Source organism: Chiloscyllium plagiosum, unplaced genomic scaffold (assembly GCF_037043375.1).
Source record: "Chiloscyllium plagiosum isolate Xiang-an unplaced genomic scaffold, Cpla_swu_hap1 HiC_scaffold_12, whole genome shotgun sequence".
NCBI lineage: Eukaryota > Metazoa > Chordata > Chondrichthyes > Orectolobiformes > Hemiscylliidae > Chiloscyllium > Chiloscyllium plagiosum.
This window is the reverse complement of record NW_028270150.1, coordinates 48,130,197-48,149,125: the sequence shown is the minus strand read 5'-3', so window position 1 is coordinate 48,149,125 and position 18,929 is coordinate 48,130,197. Positions and strand designations below refer to the sequence as shown.

At 38.9% G+C, this 18,929-nt stretch overlaps 1 protein-coding gene across 2 annotated transcripts in view; it reads left to right on the top strand.

Annotated features, from left to right (window-relative positions):
- Positions 1 to 18,473, top strand: part of man1a2 (mannosidase, alpha, class 1A, member 2) — a 133,812-nt gene extending 115,339 nt beyond the window's left edge. For both annotated transcript variants that reach the window (XM_087992788.1, XM_043700938.2), the window contains exons 11-13: positions 511 to 683; positions 3,923 to 4,038; positions 14,215 to 18,473. In XM_087992788.1, the coding sequence (XP_087848914.1) occupies positions 511 to 683; positions 3,923 to 4,038; positions 14,215 to 14,347 (422 nt within the window). In that variant the 3' untranslated portion in view covers positions 14,348 to 18,473. The remainder of the gene's footprint in view (positions 1 to 510; positions 684 to 3,922; positions 4,039 to 14,214) is intronic.
- Positions 18,474 to 18,929: the final 456 nt, after the last annotated feature.

The window sequence follows — 18,929 nt, the reverse complement described above, 5'->3', positions numbered from 1 at the left end:
GCACTCGTTTTCTCAGAGATGGTCTACTGTGATCAATTAACACAATGTATAAAGCAAAGATAATACAGTGGTGCTTTATTTAATCAGATGATTGGTATTTCTGGTAAAAGTTCCCTAACCCTCCTTCAGGATCCTCTTTGTCTGTCAAAATGTCTGTTACATGGTGTGAGGGCATTCCAGAGCCTTGGCATTCATTTGTGTTGTGAAATTTGTGCAAATTCTAATTTTTTTGCTCCCTGACATCTCATCAACTTCTTGCAGTAATTTAACAAAAAAAAATCATAATTTTGCGTAGTAGTTTATGCTAGTTGTTTATATCAGAAGTCCCTCTCTTTATTTTGTGTATATAGGCATTCATCACAGTGGAAATTTATCTAATTGATTTCGGCCATTTTTATTAAAGAATGCTTAAAACTTTAGAATTCTGAGATAATATTGAGAATGTGTTTGATGTCCTTCTGTGATGCTTTATTCACTATTTGTTCCATCTCCCTCTTTTATTTCAAACAGTACTAAAGGTGGGCCCTGAAGCATTCAAATTTGATGGTGGAACAGAAGCAGTGGCATTGAGGCAAAATGAGAAGTATTACATCCTCCGTCCAGAAGTGATAGAAACCTACTGGTACATGTGGAGATTCACGCATGACCCCAAATATAGGCAGTGGGGCTGGGAGGCAGCTCAGGTGAGAAGTGCATAATGTCAAAGTGGAGGAAGAATAATTATCAGGTGACACTGATAAAGGACCATTCAAGAATGTAATTTTGGTGAATTATTATCTATGCCTTCCACTTTGCATGAAAAATTGGGCATGATTGTACCCATCTGAATAGGCCAGGAGTTAGCTAAATTTAAGTAGCACTAATTGCATAACTCTGTCAAAGCATAATGCTAGTGGTCTTCTGAGAGTTCATGGTTTATTTCTTGCTGCACTATAGAACCACCTTGTTCGTATTCATCATTTGTATTGTCAAACTTATTACAGTTCCTATCGTCGCGCTGTTCCCCTCACACCTGCACTTTCCCTTGGTTGTAGGATGTAGTATCTACCCAAACTTGCACTTGAACCTTTGTTTTAATTTTAGTTTAGATTCTTATGAACAAACCAAGCTTGCATTGTAATGTATTAAGAAAAGTGTATACTGTGCATTGTCCCCGCTCAACGATGATAAATTGATTTTACGATTCATTCATTAGGACAGATGAGACATAATTAGAGTCAGTCATAGAGTTGTGCAACACAAAAACAGATCCTTGGGTCCAACTCGTCCATGTTGACTAGATATCCTAAATTAATCTAGTCCCATTTGCCAGCATTTGGCTCCAAACCCTTCCTATTCATGTACCCATCCAGATGTCTTGTAATTGTACCAGCCTCCAACACCTCCTCACAGCTCACTTCATACATGCACCACCCTCTGCATGAAAAGGTTGCCCCTCTCACCTTAAACCTCTACAAGTTAGTTTTGGACTCCCCTACCCTGGGAAAAAGACCTGGACTATTCACCCTATCCATGCCCCTCAGGATTTTATAAACCTCTGAGGTCATCCCTCGACCTCAAACACTCAAGGGGAAATAACCCCAGTCTTTAGTTCAAACTCTCCAACCCTAGCAACGTCCTTGTAAATCTTTGCTGAAAGCTTTCGAGTTTGACAACTCCTTTCTTACAGCAAGGGAACCAAGACTGAATGCAATATTCCAAAAGTGGCCTAACCAATGTCCTGCACATGACCTCCCAACTCCTATACTCAGTTGAAAGAAATATTGTGGCTTCACTGACATTAACTTTACACTGCAATTTACAAACATTATAGGCAGCTTTTCCTCTTTTTTTTAAAAAAAAAAATTAATTCAGCTCAGGCTAGTTGAAGTTTACATAAACTTTTTCACTTAGCAATCGTTAAGTTGAATTTGCTAAATTATAGTTGATCCTTTTTAACTATTTAGAAGAACCATTAAGACCAACTTGTGTTTGTAATGAAAGAATATTTAATATGTTATAGAGTCACAGAGATGTACAGCATGGAAACAGACCCATCGGTCAAACCCGTCCATGCCGACCAGATATCCCAACCCAATCTAGTCCCACCTGCCAGCACCCGGCCCATATCCCTCCAAACCCTTCCAATTCATAGACCATCCAAATGCCTCTTAAATGTTGCAATTGTACCAGCCTCCACCACATCCTCTGGCAGCTCATTCCATACACGCACCACCCTCTGCCTGAAAAAGTTACCCCTTCAGTCTCTTTTATATCTTTCCCCTCTCACCCTAAACCGATGCCCTCTAGTTCTGGACTCCCCGATCCCAGGGAAAAGACTTTGTCTATTTACCCTATCCACGCTTCTCATAATTTTGTAAACCTCCATAAGGTCACCCCTCAGCTTCCAACGCTCCAGGGAAAACAGCCCCAGCCTGTACAGCCTCTCCCTGTAGCTCAGATCCTCCAACTCTGGCAACATCCTTGTAAATCTTTTCTGAACCCTTTCAAGTTTCACAACATCTTTCCGATAGGAAGACCAGAATTGCAAGCAGTATTCCATCAATGGCCTAACCAATGTCCTGTACAACCGCAGCATGACCTCCCAACTCCTGTACTTAATACTCTGACCAGTAAAGGAAAGCATACCAAACGCCGCCTTCACTATCCTATCTACCTTAGATTCCACTTTCAAGGAGCTATGAACCTGCACTCCAAGGTCTCTTTGTTCAGCAACACTCCCTAGGACCTTCCCATTAAGTGTAAATGTCCTGCTAAGATTTGCTTTCCCAAAATGCAGCACTTTGCATTTACCTGAATTAAACTCCATCTGCCATTTCTCAGCCCATTGGTCCATCTGGTCAAGATCCTGTTGTAATCTGAGGTAACCCTCTTCGCTGTCCACTACACCTCCAATTTTGGTGTCATCTGCAAACTTACTAACTGTACCTCTTATGCTTGCATCCAAATCATTTATGTAAATGTCAAAAAGTAGAGAACCCAGCACCAATCCTTGTGGCACTCCACTGGTCACAGGCCTCCGGTCTGAAAAACAACCCTCCACCACCACCCTCTGTCTTCTACTTTTGAGCCAGTTCTGTATCCAAATGGCTAGTTCTCCTTGTATTCCATGAGATCTAACCTTTCTAATCAGTCTCCCTTGGGGAACCTTGTTGAATGCCTTACTGAAGTCCATATAGATCACATCTACTGCTCTGCCCTCATCAATCATCTTTGTTACTTCTTCAAAAAACTCAATCAAGTTTGTGAGACATTATTTCCCACACACAAAGCCATGTTGACTATTCTGAATCAGTCCTTGCCTTTCCAAATACATGTACATCTTGTCCCTCAAGATTCCCTCCAACAACTTGACCACCACAGAGGTCAGGCTCACCGTTCTATAGTTTCCTGGCTTATCTTTACCGCCCTTCTGAAACAGTGGCACCACGTTTGCCAACCTCCAGTCTTCCGGCACCTCATCTGTGACTATTGATGATACAAATATCTCAGCAAGAGGCCCAGCAATCACTTCTCTAGCTTCCCACAGAATTCTCGCGTACACCTGATCAGGTCCTGGGGATTTATCCACCTTTACCCGTTTCAAGACATCTAGCTCTTCTTCCTCTGTAATCTGGAAATTTTACAAGATGTCACCATCTATTTTCCTACAGTCTATATCTTCCATATCCTTTACCACAGTAAATACTGATGCAAAATATTCATTTAGTATCTTCCCCATTTTCTGTGGATAATTTCTTGCCAATTGTTGTAATATGATATTTTTGATTTGTTTATGGTGAATACGGGGTTCATTTCTAGCTCCTAACCAGCAGAAGCTTTTGTTTGATATTTGTACAATACGTCCTCTTACAGCAAAAATCTGTAAAAAATAAAGAACAAGTGTCTAGCAGTCTTTTGACAAGTGTGCTTCTGTTTTCAGGCCATCGACAAATATTGCAGGGTAATCGGGGGATTTTCAGGTATTAAAGATGTCTATTCTTCATCTCCAACCTATGATGATGTACAACAAAGTTTCTTCTTGGCTGAAACATTAAAGTAAGCAAAAAACCATATTTAAACTTGGCCTTTTATCAACCCCCTCACCCCAATACTTGGTGCAAAGGGCTCTTTAATAGTATATTGGATATAACTGGTATCATACAGTCATAAATCTAGTTGTTCAAGAAGGCAGCTTCCTACCACCTTCTGATGGACAACAAATGTAGCCTATCCCAATCCAAGAAATATTAAAACAAAAACTCCCAACCAATATTATTAAAAACCTATTTATTTTTGTTTTCTTCTTTTAGTTCTTGGAGGTGCAGTGATATGTTTGCCATTACCTTATGCTTTTGTTTTGGTTTTCTGGATCAATATACCAGCAAGGCAACTAGAGAATAATTCATCCTATTCGTCCTATATTAGAATTTTTTCAGGATGTAGCTAGTGGATTTTGTAAGGGGGGACCATTTTACTTGATCTTTCAGGGAATTGTTTAATGAGAGAAGAATAATTGGCAATCTAGCCTGGATGAGGATCCTTGGGGAAGAGAGATCATAATACAATCGAATCGTTCATTATGTTGGCGAGTGACACAGTTGATTCTAAGACTATAGCCCTGAATGTAAATAGAGGAAACAATGATGATATGAAGTGTGAGCTCCCTGTGCTAAGTTGGGAGAATTACTTTAAGGAATGTCAGTGGATAGGAAACATTTAAACAGTGTATGGGAGAATTGCAATAATTGTTCATTCCTGTCTGTCACAAAAATAAAACCAGAAAGGTGGTCCAGCCATGGCTAACACATGGAAGTTAGGGAGAGTATTAGATTCAAGGAAGGGGCATACAAGTTGACCAAAAAGAGCAGCAGACCTAAGAATCAGGGGCAGTTTAGATTTTAACAAAGAAAGGCAAAGTGATTACAAGAAGGGCAAATGGAGCACAAGAGTAAGCTTGCGAGGGGCATGCACACTATTAAAGCCTGAATAAGTGTGTGAACAGAAAAACGGTTAGTGAAGAAAAATATAGAACCTTTGTCATCAGACTCAGGGGAAGTTATTATGGGGAACAAAGAGATGGCAGACTACCTAAATATATATACTTTGTTCTGCATTCACAAAGGAGGACACAAATAATGTTCCAAAAATGTTGGAGAAAATGGCTCTAGTGAGAGAAAAGAACTCAATAAAATCTGTGTTCATACAGGAGTGGTGTTGGGGAAACCAATGAGATTAAAGACTGAGACATCCTCGGGTGGATAATCTGCATATAGAACATAGAACAATACAGCACAGAACAGGCCCTTCGGCCCACGATGTTGTGCCGAACTTCTAACCTAGATTAAGTACCCATCCATGTACCTATCCAAATGCCGCTTAAAGGTCGCCAATGATTCCGACTCCACCACTCCCACGGGCAGCGCATTCCATGCCCCCACCACTCTCTGGGTAAAGAACCCACCCCTGACATCTCCCCTATACCTTCCACCCTTCACCTTAAATTTATGTCCCCTTGTAACACTCTGTTGTACCCGGGGAAAAAGTTTCTGACTGTCTACTCTATCTATTCCTCTGATCATCTTATAAACCTCTATCAAGTCACCCCTCATCCTTCGCCGTTCCAACGAGAAAAGGCCGAGAACTCTCAACCTATCCTCGTACGACTTCCTCTCCATTCCAGGCAACATCCTGGTAAATCTTCTCTGCACCCTCTCCAAAGCTTCCACATCTTTCCTAAAGTGAGGCGACCAGAACTGCACACAGTACTCCAACTGTGGCCTAACCAAAGTCCTGTACAGCTGCAACATCACTTCACGACTCTTGAATTCAATCCCTCTGCTAATGAACGATAATACTCCATAGGCCTTCTTACAAACTCTATCCACCTGAGTGGCAACCTTCAAAGATCTATGTACATAGACGCCAAGATCCCTCTGTTCCTCCACCTGACTAAGAACCCTACCATTAACCCTGTATTCCGCATTCTTATTTGTTCTTCCAAAATGGACAACCTCACACTTGGCAGGGTTGAACTCCATCTGCCACTCCTCAGCCCAGCTCTGCATCATATCTAAGTCCCTCTGCAGCCGACAACAGCCCTCCTCACTGTCCACAACTCCACCTATCTTCGTATCATCTGCAAATTTACTGACCCACCCTTCGACTCCCTCATCTAAGTCATTAATAAAAATTACAAACAGCAGAGGACCCAGAACTGATCCCTGCGGAACTCCACTTGTAACTGGGCTCCAGGCTGAATATTTACCATCTACCACCACTCTCTGCCTTCGACCGGTTAGCCAGTTTTCTATCCAATTGGCCAAATTTCCCTCTATCCCATGCCTCCTGACTTTCCGCATAAGCCTACCATGGGGAACCTTATCAAATGCCTTACTAAAATCCATGTACACTACATCCACTGCTCTTCCCTCATCCACATGCTTGGTCACCTCCTCGAAGAATTTCGAAGTACTATAGGAAGTCACCCTCACAATAGTGCATGCGTTAGTGATCAGCTTTCAAGATTCTCCGGATTCTTGAACAGTTCCAGTAGATCTAATGTAATCTCACAATTTAAAAAAAGTAGGAAGAGAGGAAACAGGGAATTATAGCCCAGTTAGCCTGACATTGATAATGGGGAAAATGCTCAAGTCCATTATAAAAGATTTAATAACAGAACACTTAAAAGGAAACAGACCGGATTGGACAAAGTCAACATGAATTTACCAAAGGGAAATCATACTTGATAAATTTATTAGAATTTTTTAAGGATGTAACTAGTGGAGTTGGTAAGGGGACATTTGATAAGGTCCTACATAAGAGATTAGCATGAAAGATCAAAGTGCATGTGGCTAGGGGTCATGTACTGACATATATAAAGAAATTGTTGGCAGACAGGAAACAGTAGAAATATGAGTAATTTTCTGAGTGGCAGCCAGTGACCAGTAGTATACTACAGGGATCAGCACTTGGATCCTCGATATTCACAATATATATTACCGTATTCGATAAAAGAACTGAAAGTCATATCTCCACGTTTTCAGACAGCACAAAGCTGGATGTAAGGGTGATCTTTAATGAGGATGCAGAAATGCTTGTGTTTTTTGACCAAGTTGAGTGAATAGGCATATGCGTGGCAGATGAAGTATAATGTATTTAATTACGTTTATTATTGTAGCATGTATCTAGGTATAGTGAAAAGTTTTGTGTACAGGGCAGGCTGATTGTACCATATAAAGTGCATTGGGGTAATAGAACAGTGAGGAATACAATGTTACTACAATGGCTGTGGAAAAGTTGCACAAAGAATGAAGATAACATTAACTTTGAGAGATGCATTCAGAAGTGTAATAACAGCAGGGAAAAAAACTGTTCTTGAATCTGTTTGTCTATGTGTTCTTCTGCCTGATACAAGAGGTTGGAAGAGATTATAACTGGGATGGGAGGGTTGATTGTGTTGGCTGCCTTCCAGAGGCAGCAAGAAGTATAGATGGAGTCATTGGATGGAAAATTGGCTATCCATGGTGAGGTTATCCACTTTTGTAGCAAAACAGAAAGGCAGATTATTATCTGAAAGGCGTTCGCCTCAAATGGGGAGGTACAACGAGACTGGAGTATCTTGTACACCAGTCACCAGAAAATAAGCATGCAGGTGCAAGGGATGGTGAAGAAAGGAAAGAATGGTATGTTGGCTCTCATAGCAAGAAGATCTAAGCAGAAATACTGATGTCTGGCTGCAGTTGTGAAGTGCCTTAGTGAGATGACGCCTGGAATACTGTGTGCAGTTTTGAGCTCTTTATCTACAGAGGGAGTGCAACAGATGTTTATCATACTGAATCCTGGGATGGCAGTATCAAGAAAGACATTGGTTAGGACTATATTCATTGGTGTTTTAGAAGAATAAGAGACAATCTTGTAGAAAGCTGTAAAAATCTAACAGGACTAGATATGGTCAACACAGGAAGGGTGCGTCTAATGATCATGGGGTCCAGAACCAGGGATCTCAGTGTCAGGATATGGGTTAGGCCATTTAGGACTGAGATGAGGAGAAAGTTCTTCACTGACAGAGCAGTGAGCCTGTGGAATTCTCACTGAACCAGAGAAAATGGTTGAGGCCAAAAAGTAGAATATTTTCAGAAAGGAGGTAGATCTAATTCTTTAGCCAATACCCCTATTATCTATGTTTCTGTGCAGTTGTTTTCTCCTTCATACTGATTGTAGAGCAACAATAACTTCAGTATAAAAATTCAAAAAGTGTGGTGCTAGAAAAGCACAGCAGGCCAGGCAGCATCCAAGGAGCAGGAGAGTCGTAGTTTCAAGCATAAGCCCTTCATCAGGAATGTCTTTAGTATAACCAGATGCAATTACTATGTGCAATTGTCTGAACAGGTTTTTAATCAATTTAAGTAATAACCAGTAGGCATAAATAATTCCAACTAAGCTGTCTGTTTAAAAGAATATTCAAATTGTTGAAATGCGTGACAGTTTGGAATTCAGTATGCCTTCCCTAATACCTATATATCAAACTTGTTGCAGCCAAATAAATTATTTAAAAGGGCAATGCCTATTTTACACTCATATTGCAAGATGGACAATGTAAATGCTGCATGAATCCCTCATGGTTGGGGAATGGCGTGATCATAGTTTGAGAATGATTGAGGTACTGCATTTTTAGTCGTGGAGCAGTTATTTTTAAAAGTTGCAATACTGTCTTGCTTGCTTGTACATGGGAAAGTGGCAGTGCTAGCCAATCCTAAATTATTCTCGAGAAGGTGATGGTGAGCCATTGACTTGAACTGCTGCATTCCATGTACTGTGGGTACACCTACAGTGCTTGTTAGCCGGAGATGTTTCAAGAATTTGACCTTACAACACTTGTTTGCTTCCATTCTTTTATCTTTTCAAATGCCAGGATAAAAAAAATTCCAGACGTACCGAAACAAAAAACAAAGAACTGAGGGTGTTCTCTCTGAGGAGAGACAGTAGGGCCAATATTTTGGGTCTTCCTGGGTCACTGCACCCTAGACATTAACTATTGTTTCTATCCAAATGCGCTGCCAGACCTGCTGAGGCTCTCCAGCAATTTCTGTTTTTGTTACAGTTACTCATGGTCATAAATATGTTAGCATCAGTCGATAAAAATTGGAGCTGGAAAGGCACAGCAGGTCAGACATCATCGGAGGAGCAGGACAGTCGACGTTTCAGGTTGGGACCCTTCAAGGGACTCTATGGAGGTTCCCCACCTGAAACGTCTACTCTCCTGCTCCTCCGATGATGCCTGACCTGCTGTGCCTTTCCAGCTCCACTTTTTATTGACTCTTGACGTCCAGAATCTGCAGTCATTGCTATCTCCAATATGTTAGCACCATCTGCTGGTCACTAGATATTACATAATTTTAAAATGCTGAGTTTTGCTTGATAGGAACAAATTTAGCAACTGTGGATAGGCAAATAGTTCAGTGTAATATAATCAGCAAAGGAAAGGCCGGTACCACTTATGTGGTGCATTTTATCACCTTGGGGCATCCTCATGCTCTTCTCAGCTATTGCAGCGTTCATTGCATCACAGTTGGGGGAAACCTGGCAACTAATTTGAGTGTAGGTATGTTTTGCAGCCAGCAGTGATCGTCCGCGTTGGTGACTTTGGATGAAGGTTGCGTTTTGAGCAGAACACTAAAAAGTCTGTCCCTCTTCTAATATTATCACGTGATCTTTTATCTCAGAAATTTCCAAATTCTTTTTGTTTGTTTGTTTCTATTTGAAGATATTTCTTTGTATGTTTGGTCTACTTCAGCCAAGTTTAATCATTGGAATACTACAACAGTTGGAACTGTTATGTGGCCTTTACCACTTTTCTCAGCCAAGTAACATCAGATACTGAACACTAATAAAGAGCTGAGGAAGATGGAGATGAGGTGGATTGAATCTTTTGCAAACACAAAGCAGGGGGTGAGGTTGTCAGGGCAAAGGAGAAATAAAAAAAATGCAATAACTTGCATATTTGTATGACTACAGTTTCATATGGATAAAGCTCAATAGATAGATTTATAATAATCTAATACACAAGAATCTGATTTTTTCTAGAGTCATATGGAACCATCCGTTGGTCCAACTTGTAGATGCCAATCAAGTTTCCCCAAAATAAACTAGTCCCACTTGCCTGCATTTGGTCTATATCCCTCTAAAATTTTCCTTCTCAAGTATCTTAAATGTTATAACCGTACCTGCATTTACCACTTCCTCTGGCATTTGGGTTGTTTTAATATCTTAAGAGACAAAGATGTATCTGTTTATGTGGATAATAAGTTTTCATTGTTTTCACTTTGTATGGCAGTAACTAACTTTGTTTTCAGAACTGTGAAAAGAAATGGATTTGTCCAAGTATATAACCATCTAAAATGCATTTATTATTTTGACATTTGAAGATATTAAAAATGAATTGTCAGTCAAATGATCCAAACGATGACTGAAGAAAACATTTTTTTTACAGTTTGCTACCCATAACTGCCAGAACAATAAGTTGTGTATATTTTTGTGGAGGTGCTGGTGTTGGACTGGGGTAGACAAGGTCAGAAGTCACACGACATCAGATTATTGTCCAACAAGTTTATTTGAAATCACAAATTTTCTGAGCACTGTTCTTTAGTCAGGTGGAGTGAAGAGAAGCACGCAGGCACAGAATGTATAGACAGAGTGATCAAAAGATTGCACAAATGTGAGTGGAGTGTTGACAAGTTGAATAATAGATTATCAAAAGTGTCAACAGCTGAATAGCAAGTGAAGGGATGACCTCTAATCCAATTAATTGAATTAGAGATAATTACAAAAAAGTTTAAAAAAAGGTGATACGGAAACAACCAAATGACTGGAATACCATGATAGAGTGATAGAGATATAATGCATGGAAACAGACCGTTTATTCCAACTCATCCATGCCATCTGCAATAAAGGTATTCCCATTTGCCAGCATTTGGCCCATATCCCTCTATTCATGTACCCACCCAGATGCCTTTTAAATATTGTAATTGTACCAGCCTCCTCCAATTCCTGTGGAAGCTCTTTCCAGAGAGATCATCCCTCTGCGTGAAAAGGTTGCCCCTTAGGTGCCTTTTAAATCTTGTCCCTCTCTCCTTAAACCTGTGTCGTCTAATTTTGGAATCCCCCATCCCAGGGGAAAAGTTTTGTCGATTTACCTTACCCATGCCCCTCATGATTTTATAAATCTTTATTAAGGTCACCCCCCAGACTCCGACACGCAAAGGAAAATAGCACCAGTTTATTCATCCTCTTATAGCTCAAATCTTCCAACGCTGGCAACATTTTCAAATTTCAACCGTTTCAAATTTCACAACATCCTTCTGGAGGAAAACCAGAATTGCACACAATTTTGCAAAAGTGGTCTATCCAATGTCCTGTGCGGCTGCAACATGACCTTCCAGTTCCTATAATCAATGCACTGATTAAATAAAGACAAGCATACCATAAGCTGCCTTCACTATCCTATTTGCCTGCAATTTCACTTTGAAAGAACTATGAACCTGCACTCCTAGGTGTCTTTGTTCAGCAACACTTCCCAGGTTCTTACCATTAACTGCATAAGTCCTGCTCTGATTTGCCTTTCTAAAATGCAGTACCTCACATTTATTTAATTAAACTCCATCTGCCATTGTTCGGCCCATTGGCTCATCCACGACATCCCATTGTACTCTGAGGTAACCTTCTTCGCTGTCCTCTACACCTCCAATTTTGGTGTCATTTGCAAACTTACTAACCATACCTCCCATGTCCACAACCAAATCATTTATATAAATAATGAAAAGCAATGGACCCAGCACCAATCCTTGGGTATAGGAGTCATGTGCCGATGGTCTAACCAAAGTATCAAGTAATTCAAAATTGTACAAACTAGGGTAGAGAGATCATAACAAGTTATCAAGGTGATGATGTCAAGACAGGACAGTAAGGAAGATTTTACAGATACAGAATAGTATGGTGAGGTTACATATAGTGCAACATGATCTCAAGATCACTGTTGAAGCCATCTTCATGGGTACAGCACTTGGCTGTCGGTTTCTGCTCAGTGATTTAGCATTGTTGTGTATCTCCAAGGCTGCCCTGGAGGATGCTTACCCAAAGACCAGAGGCTGAATGTCCTTGACCGCTGAAGTGTTTCCTGATTGGGTGAGGACGCTCCTAACTGGCAATTATTGTGTGGAGTCCATTCATCCGTTATAATAGCATCTGCATTGTCTTGCTAATATAACATGCTGTGGGGCATCCTTGTCTGCAGCGTATGAGATAGACAGCATTTGCTGAGTCGCATGAGTATCTGCCATGCGCGTGGTGGGTGGTGTTCCCACGTGTGATGGTGTTCCCACGTGTATTCATGTCGATGATCTGACTTGTCTTGCAGAGATTGCCATAGTAGGGTTGTGTAGCGTTGTGGTAGATTATTTTTCATTTTTTGTAATTACTCACTGCCTCAATTAATCAGATTATAGGTCATCCCTTCACTTGCTATTCAGCTGTTGACCCTTGACTCACACTGTCTGACACTTTTGATCTCCTACAGAGACTTATTATTCAGCCTGCCAGCACTGCCTTCTCACAATTTGTGTGATCTTTTGATCTCTCTCTACAAATTCTGTTCCTGTGTGCTTCTCTTCTCTCCACCTGACAAAGGAGGAGCACTTCGAACGCTTGTGATTTGAAATAAACCTGTTGGATAATAACCTGTGTCATGTGACTTCTAACCATATTGTTGTGGGTCAGCCTTTTTGTCAATGGGAGGAAGCAGTTGCAAAATGTTAAGCTAACTGAAAAGCTAATATTCTTTCGTTCTATCCAAAAGTTCTGTTTCTTAGGAAAAGATAAAGCTCATGTGAGATGCTAAACTCTGAACAGAAGGTCATCAAAAATGTTTGTAAATCCTTGTGTTACATCAGTTTGAGAGAACATGAATGATCTTTGTTTAATGCTTCATCAGAATGATGGTTTGTCTGCCTTTTGATTCAACAGAAGTATTACAGCTGAGTCAAGACTAAGACATTATATTTGTTTCATGTCCTGCTTCTACAGTTGAAATGCAGTATTGATTTTATTTTGACAGTATAAATGTAACTACTTTGTAAACAAGCACATATGTTTCATCCTCAGCATTTGATCTAAAATAATCAAGTGTTTTAATTCATTATGCACAGTGAAATTGAGTTTAGGTTGAAGGTGAATTACTTTCATAAGTAAGAAAACTTAAAGATTTTAATGAGTTTCATAATTTAGCAGTCCAATGTTTTATTGAAAAAGATTTTCCTGCTAGCAGTCGTTCATCAGGTTGCAAAATGTTAGTGCTCATGGGATTGTTATATCCTGCATTAATTTGCCAATTGCTGTAATTAAGAATTGTTTTTTTTTTATCAATTTTTTTCAGAAAGCTTTCTCACACTCTGGTTCCCACCCATCAATAAAAAACATTGCATGGGTTTCACCTCAAGAAAACAAACAACTTCTGCTAAAATTTCATGGATTTATATTGTAATCAGAATTCAAAAGTGTGTGAAAGCAAACCTTGTGGCTTAGATATTTTATTGAAGGGGGTTGGGCTGTCTTTAATCGGTGTGAAATATTCACATTTGTGTATTTATTACAATTGTTTTCTTTTGAATGAACTCTTAAGTTTTTCTCCAAGTCTTTTCATCAATTTATCACATTTTCAAATTGGCATACACAAAAGGCTATATTTTCATTCATAAATGCTATTCTAATTCTAATATTGGTAAGCAGGTGTACTAATGTATTCCTTGAATGTGAGCATTGCACAATTTTACTAAATGTAGATATTATTTTATGAAGAGAATATATTAGATTGGCAAAGAAAGAAGCTGTCCAAACAAAACAGAATCGAAGTGAAGGAAAATGTGTTCATTTTTAAGGACAGTTAAGTTAAACAAATGTCTGGAAACCTCTGATGCAGAAATTTGTTAATGTAATACACATCTTCTAGCTTGATAAAATTTCTAATTTCTCTTTAAATGTTATACTCCTTCAGTGGCTGGTGTACTATTTCTTGTGGGAATAAATTCCCTACACCAAAGAGCTTTAACATCTATTCCTCTTGTGTAAACTGTTCAATGCTACAATATATGCAGGGATGAGACATGAAAACTTAACTAATTAAATCAGAAAGAAATATTTTCTTCCATAACAACAGCATAAACCGTTTGTCTTTAATTTCAGGTATCTGTACCTCCTATTTTCTAGTGATGATCTCTTGCCTTTGGACTATTGGGTTTTTAACACAGAAGCTCATCCACTTCCTATTTTACGTTCAATGAACACTACTCTCTCTGGAAATGTGGCACTTCAGTGAAGACTTCAGAAGAACTGAAGGTGAACTTCACTGTTGCATCCTAGTGCTAGCAGGACAAGTGCAACAAATCTGCTCGAAAGCAAAGGATCCTATTGAATAAGACTCGAACAATTTGAGATTAAACCGTGCCAGAAAGATGTAGACCACTGGGATGTCCATCGTTCAGAGCAGAATAACAATGAATGTATAAGTTTACAATGGTGTAGTTGGCAATCAGTACAGTACTGAAGCTGTACAATGATGAACTTTATGGCAGATATTCAAAGAAAGCTTAACAGCACTAGGAGTATGTAAGTAGTACAGGATTTTGTTTCTCCTGTACTACCTGAAGCCATTGAGAGTCACTGGTAAGAGTATAATAGTCTCAGTTTTTAAAAACAAAATAGTATCCCTTTTGTGGCAAAATCCATACTTGGTTCTTCCTAGCAAAAACCAGTGGAGCTTTCTATTTTTGTAGGAAAAACCTGGGAAGAGGTTGTTTTTGAGGGTTTGTTCCAGTTCTGATGTAGCATTTCATTGCAGACATCTTGGGATTGTTGGAATCTTACCAGTAAAAGTGTGCTTGTGATATTTCTGCACTTTGCAAATTTTCTTTACCCATAAAGAAGCCTTTGTGTTAATTTAAAAAAAACATTGATATCGCAATTTCACATGTGAAGGCCCATTTGACCTTCAGTCTTAGTTTGTTTTGGAAGAACTTTGACTTCTCATGTAGTGTATTTTCGGTATTGTAAAAAGATGTACATTTTTCCAGGATGATTCTGTTCTCATTTTAATTCAAAATCTATAAAATTTCGTCAGTATTGTTTTGCTATTATCCCCAACTGATGGCCAATAGTTTGAAATTTGTTTGAAACAGAGCCATGTACTTGTGGTAAAATGCCTACAAACATGGTCAACCATGGTTTTCAACTTGCATTCCACTTAGATCTTAATGCACTCTTCAGCACCTGGATAGAAGTCCTCACACAGTAATCAGAACCTCCTGGAGTTTACACATCTTTTACAGTATTAAAGAGAAGTTGAAGATCTGTATTGTGGGCATCACTTAATCAAGTTCTGCAAAATATTTTAAACTTGAGGTTCTTGTAAGTTGCCAGGATGAAAGCTAGACAAAATATTGCTTAATTCCACTCTACAATTCCTTGCACAAGTGTAAAATGGTAAAGCTTCCATATTTATTCTATATACTCTGCTCCTTCTAAATCAGTTGCTTAAATTATCTGATATTTCAGATTTTAGTTCTAAATTCTCACTATGCTGTATTATTTATGTTGTTTAATTCTTTTATTGATGATTCAATTATTTCATACAGGAGGTGAGTTTGAATTATTAGGAGTAGACTGTATATTTCATATGCAAGCTAAAACACAGATGTAATTAATGATTAAAAACTGAGGATGTTTTTGTTTGCTACATTATGCAGTATTTAGTTTCTTGATCAGAGGATTAATGCCCTTTCTCCTCTCTCCTTTTTTTTTCTAGAACAGCTTGTAAACTAAACATATGTAAGAGGTTGAGGGAATGAGAAATTCTTTTATGTTCCACTAAGTGAACTGATATTTCTAAATTTGCCAATTCTAAATAGTGGAAAAAGATATTGTTGTCTGTCCACTTTCTCTGGCCTCAATATGTTTTAAAAAAAAAAGTATAGACCTGCTTTTCCCTAGGTACAAGTGTGGTCAAGTGACAGTCCTTTTTAACAGTTGATCACTGAGATATATAACAGCAATCCAAATTTCCCCTTGATTCCATTTCTGATAAACTGCTGTCCATTTAATATCGCTTGGTGGTTACTTGCAAGCTGACATAGCAACTGTCTGTCTCAGTCTGTCAATTTTCCTTTACAACTTTGAAACAGGATTAAGCTGTTTGGCCGCCTCAATGTTTTTGCCATTCACTGAACATAATACCTTTTGTTAATAAAAGTCAGTCTGTCTCAGATTTAGAGTTAAAGATTAATGTAAATTATCAGTTGTTGTCTGTGGTAAAGAATTCTAAACTACCACCCATTGTGTATAGTTTAATTCACTCTTGAAAGGACTAAGTGTCACTAAGGTCCACAAGCACTAAAAATAGTCTCTCACTGATTGTTCTATTTGTTCCCCTTATATCCAGAAAACTTTGATTGTCATCCCTTGACCTTCAAATTCCTGGGAAATATACCCTTTGCTCTTGTGATCTTTCATAATTTAAACCCTGCAGTCCAGATATTATAAATCTACACGCAGTTGTTCCAAGGTTAATATTTCTCCCTCAAAAATACCAACCTATTTTCGTTTGCAACAGCAATTGAGTTAATGGAAAAATGGCTCTTTAGTGGTGCATGTTTTAACAGTATGGTTACAGCCATTTTCAAATTGCAAAAAGCATGGTGAAAATGGTAAACGATTTTGTTTCTCTCTGAATCTCTTTTGCACTGTCTATTCTCTTTCCTGTTTGATGCTCACTGTATATTTTTACACATTCACTTTGTTTTTGTTTTCATGATATCCAGTTGATGCCATTTGTATGTGCCATTCAATGTTTCTTTATTCTTGAATCTCTGTACATGTTTCCCAAATTTATGTGCATTTCTGCCCCAAATCTATGTTTGAATCTTTCCAACTAGGTTTCCTTCTCTCCTGCAGTACTTAAACAGCCCTAGCCAAAGCCACAGATGGCACTCTGTATGGCGCATAATATATACTTGTTCTTGAGTTCACTGCAACCTTTAACATGATTGTGCACACCAATGTCTCTCCTCCAAAGTACAGCTTAATTCCATGCTTGCATATTGAATAACACAGACTACTACCTGCATGACTGTAACATTTGCAAGCCTCCACTTCTATTTGTCTGCCCATCTGTCACTGAATTCTCATCTGATTCATTCACCAAACAGGTTTGTCACCTTTTGTAATATATCCATCTTTCAAATGACATCATATTGTCAATTATTTTGATGCCTTTGTGAATTAGCATGGGTGTTTTTTCTATATTAAATGCTAGCTGTTGCTGGATTGATTGGAAATCTAATACTCTGCCTCTGTTCCCTACAACCTGGAGTAGCAAATAAGAAAGCATTTCTGATCTGGAACCAAGGTGGGCATCTGTAGCTCTACTGTTCCACTTTGATAATATCAAAATGGTTCATTTTCTGTAAAATAATTATTCACGAGACCTAATTGTACATTGAGTGAATTCTGTAAAGTATGTACAGAAGTTGAATGCTATTCAACTATTTGCTTTTAACAGAAAGATAATGCACAATTATTTGTGTATTCCTGTTATGTGTAGCTAACTAATTTCCTATTAATCATGCAAGTTACAGTAGTTCAGTAGAATTGATTTTCCATGAATTCTGGTAATGTGATTGTTTCCAAACCACAGATTTTTTTGAACCCGTGTAGAGACCAAATTTGTTTGTTGAAACTGTTTACATCAGGGATTAAGTTCACATCAAAGAAAATTTCTATGAATTCGTCCAAAGCACAGACTCTGGTCTTCTCACAGCCGAATTTTTTAATTTTCTGCTAGATCTTTTTCTGCAGATGTGCTGGGAGTGCAGGTAGACTAAAAATAATGTGTTAATCAATTGTTAGAGATGCAGCAGAACACTAGTTACAAAATCAAATCATGATGATTGACTGTGCTAATGTATTTGTGTAATTTCAACTCCTTCCTTTCATTTATCTGAGGAAGTACATTGGTGTCCAGTACTCAATTTCTGCATGATGTACAAATACTAATTGTGTTTGAAACAAAGTGACTTTTGCCAAGGCCTACATTGAGAGAATACTACTTTCCATTATAGTTCTCAACTGAATTAAACAGAAAACATTCTTCTAAAAGGGTGTATACAAATTAAAAATTTGCTACCTTTGAGTTTAGCGCACAACTGTTGTTCCAAGCTATTATCAAAAAGTACTAGAGAAGAAGAGGGCATTGTGGAAAACAAATCATTGTGTTATTAAATGCATCTTGTTTAATTTGACTCAAAATACAAATGAAGTACTTGCTGTTTTTGTATCTATTCGTTTGCCACTCACACCATTGGTTAAAAATCAAACAATTTTTCTGCATAATCTGTAAACACAAAAATTAAACCAAAACATAGAATATAAAGGCAGAAAAATGAAATATAAAGGAAGTGTCCAGCTTAACGTTCTTGTTAAATGCTCCGTCATGGGCCTGGTCACCAGGCACAAGTCCCCTTCAGCACGTTACGGCTACTGGAACAAAAATAGACACATTTAGGCACCATTTCACCTTCACCACCGCCCTCATCACGGAGTCATCACTAGACCATGCCAATGCAGATGCCCACGATAATGCTGGATGCCGCACTGGCTACAAATTCAACTCTTGCTGCCGCTGAGAATCTGCTTTGGGCCCACCTCACCAATGCAGCTACTGCTGATGTTGCCAGGTCTCATACTGTGCCCAAGTTGGCCCATGCTCCCACCTCTGTGAATCTACATTAGACACCACCAAGAACTCAGACTCCCCTCCGCAGCAGCCATGAATTGATGCTAGGGACTGCCTTGGATGCAGAAGCCGCCAGGAACTCGAACTTGCTGATGCCACCTCAAGTCCACAC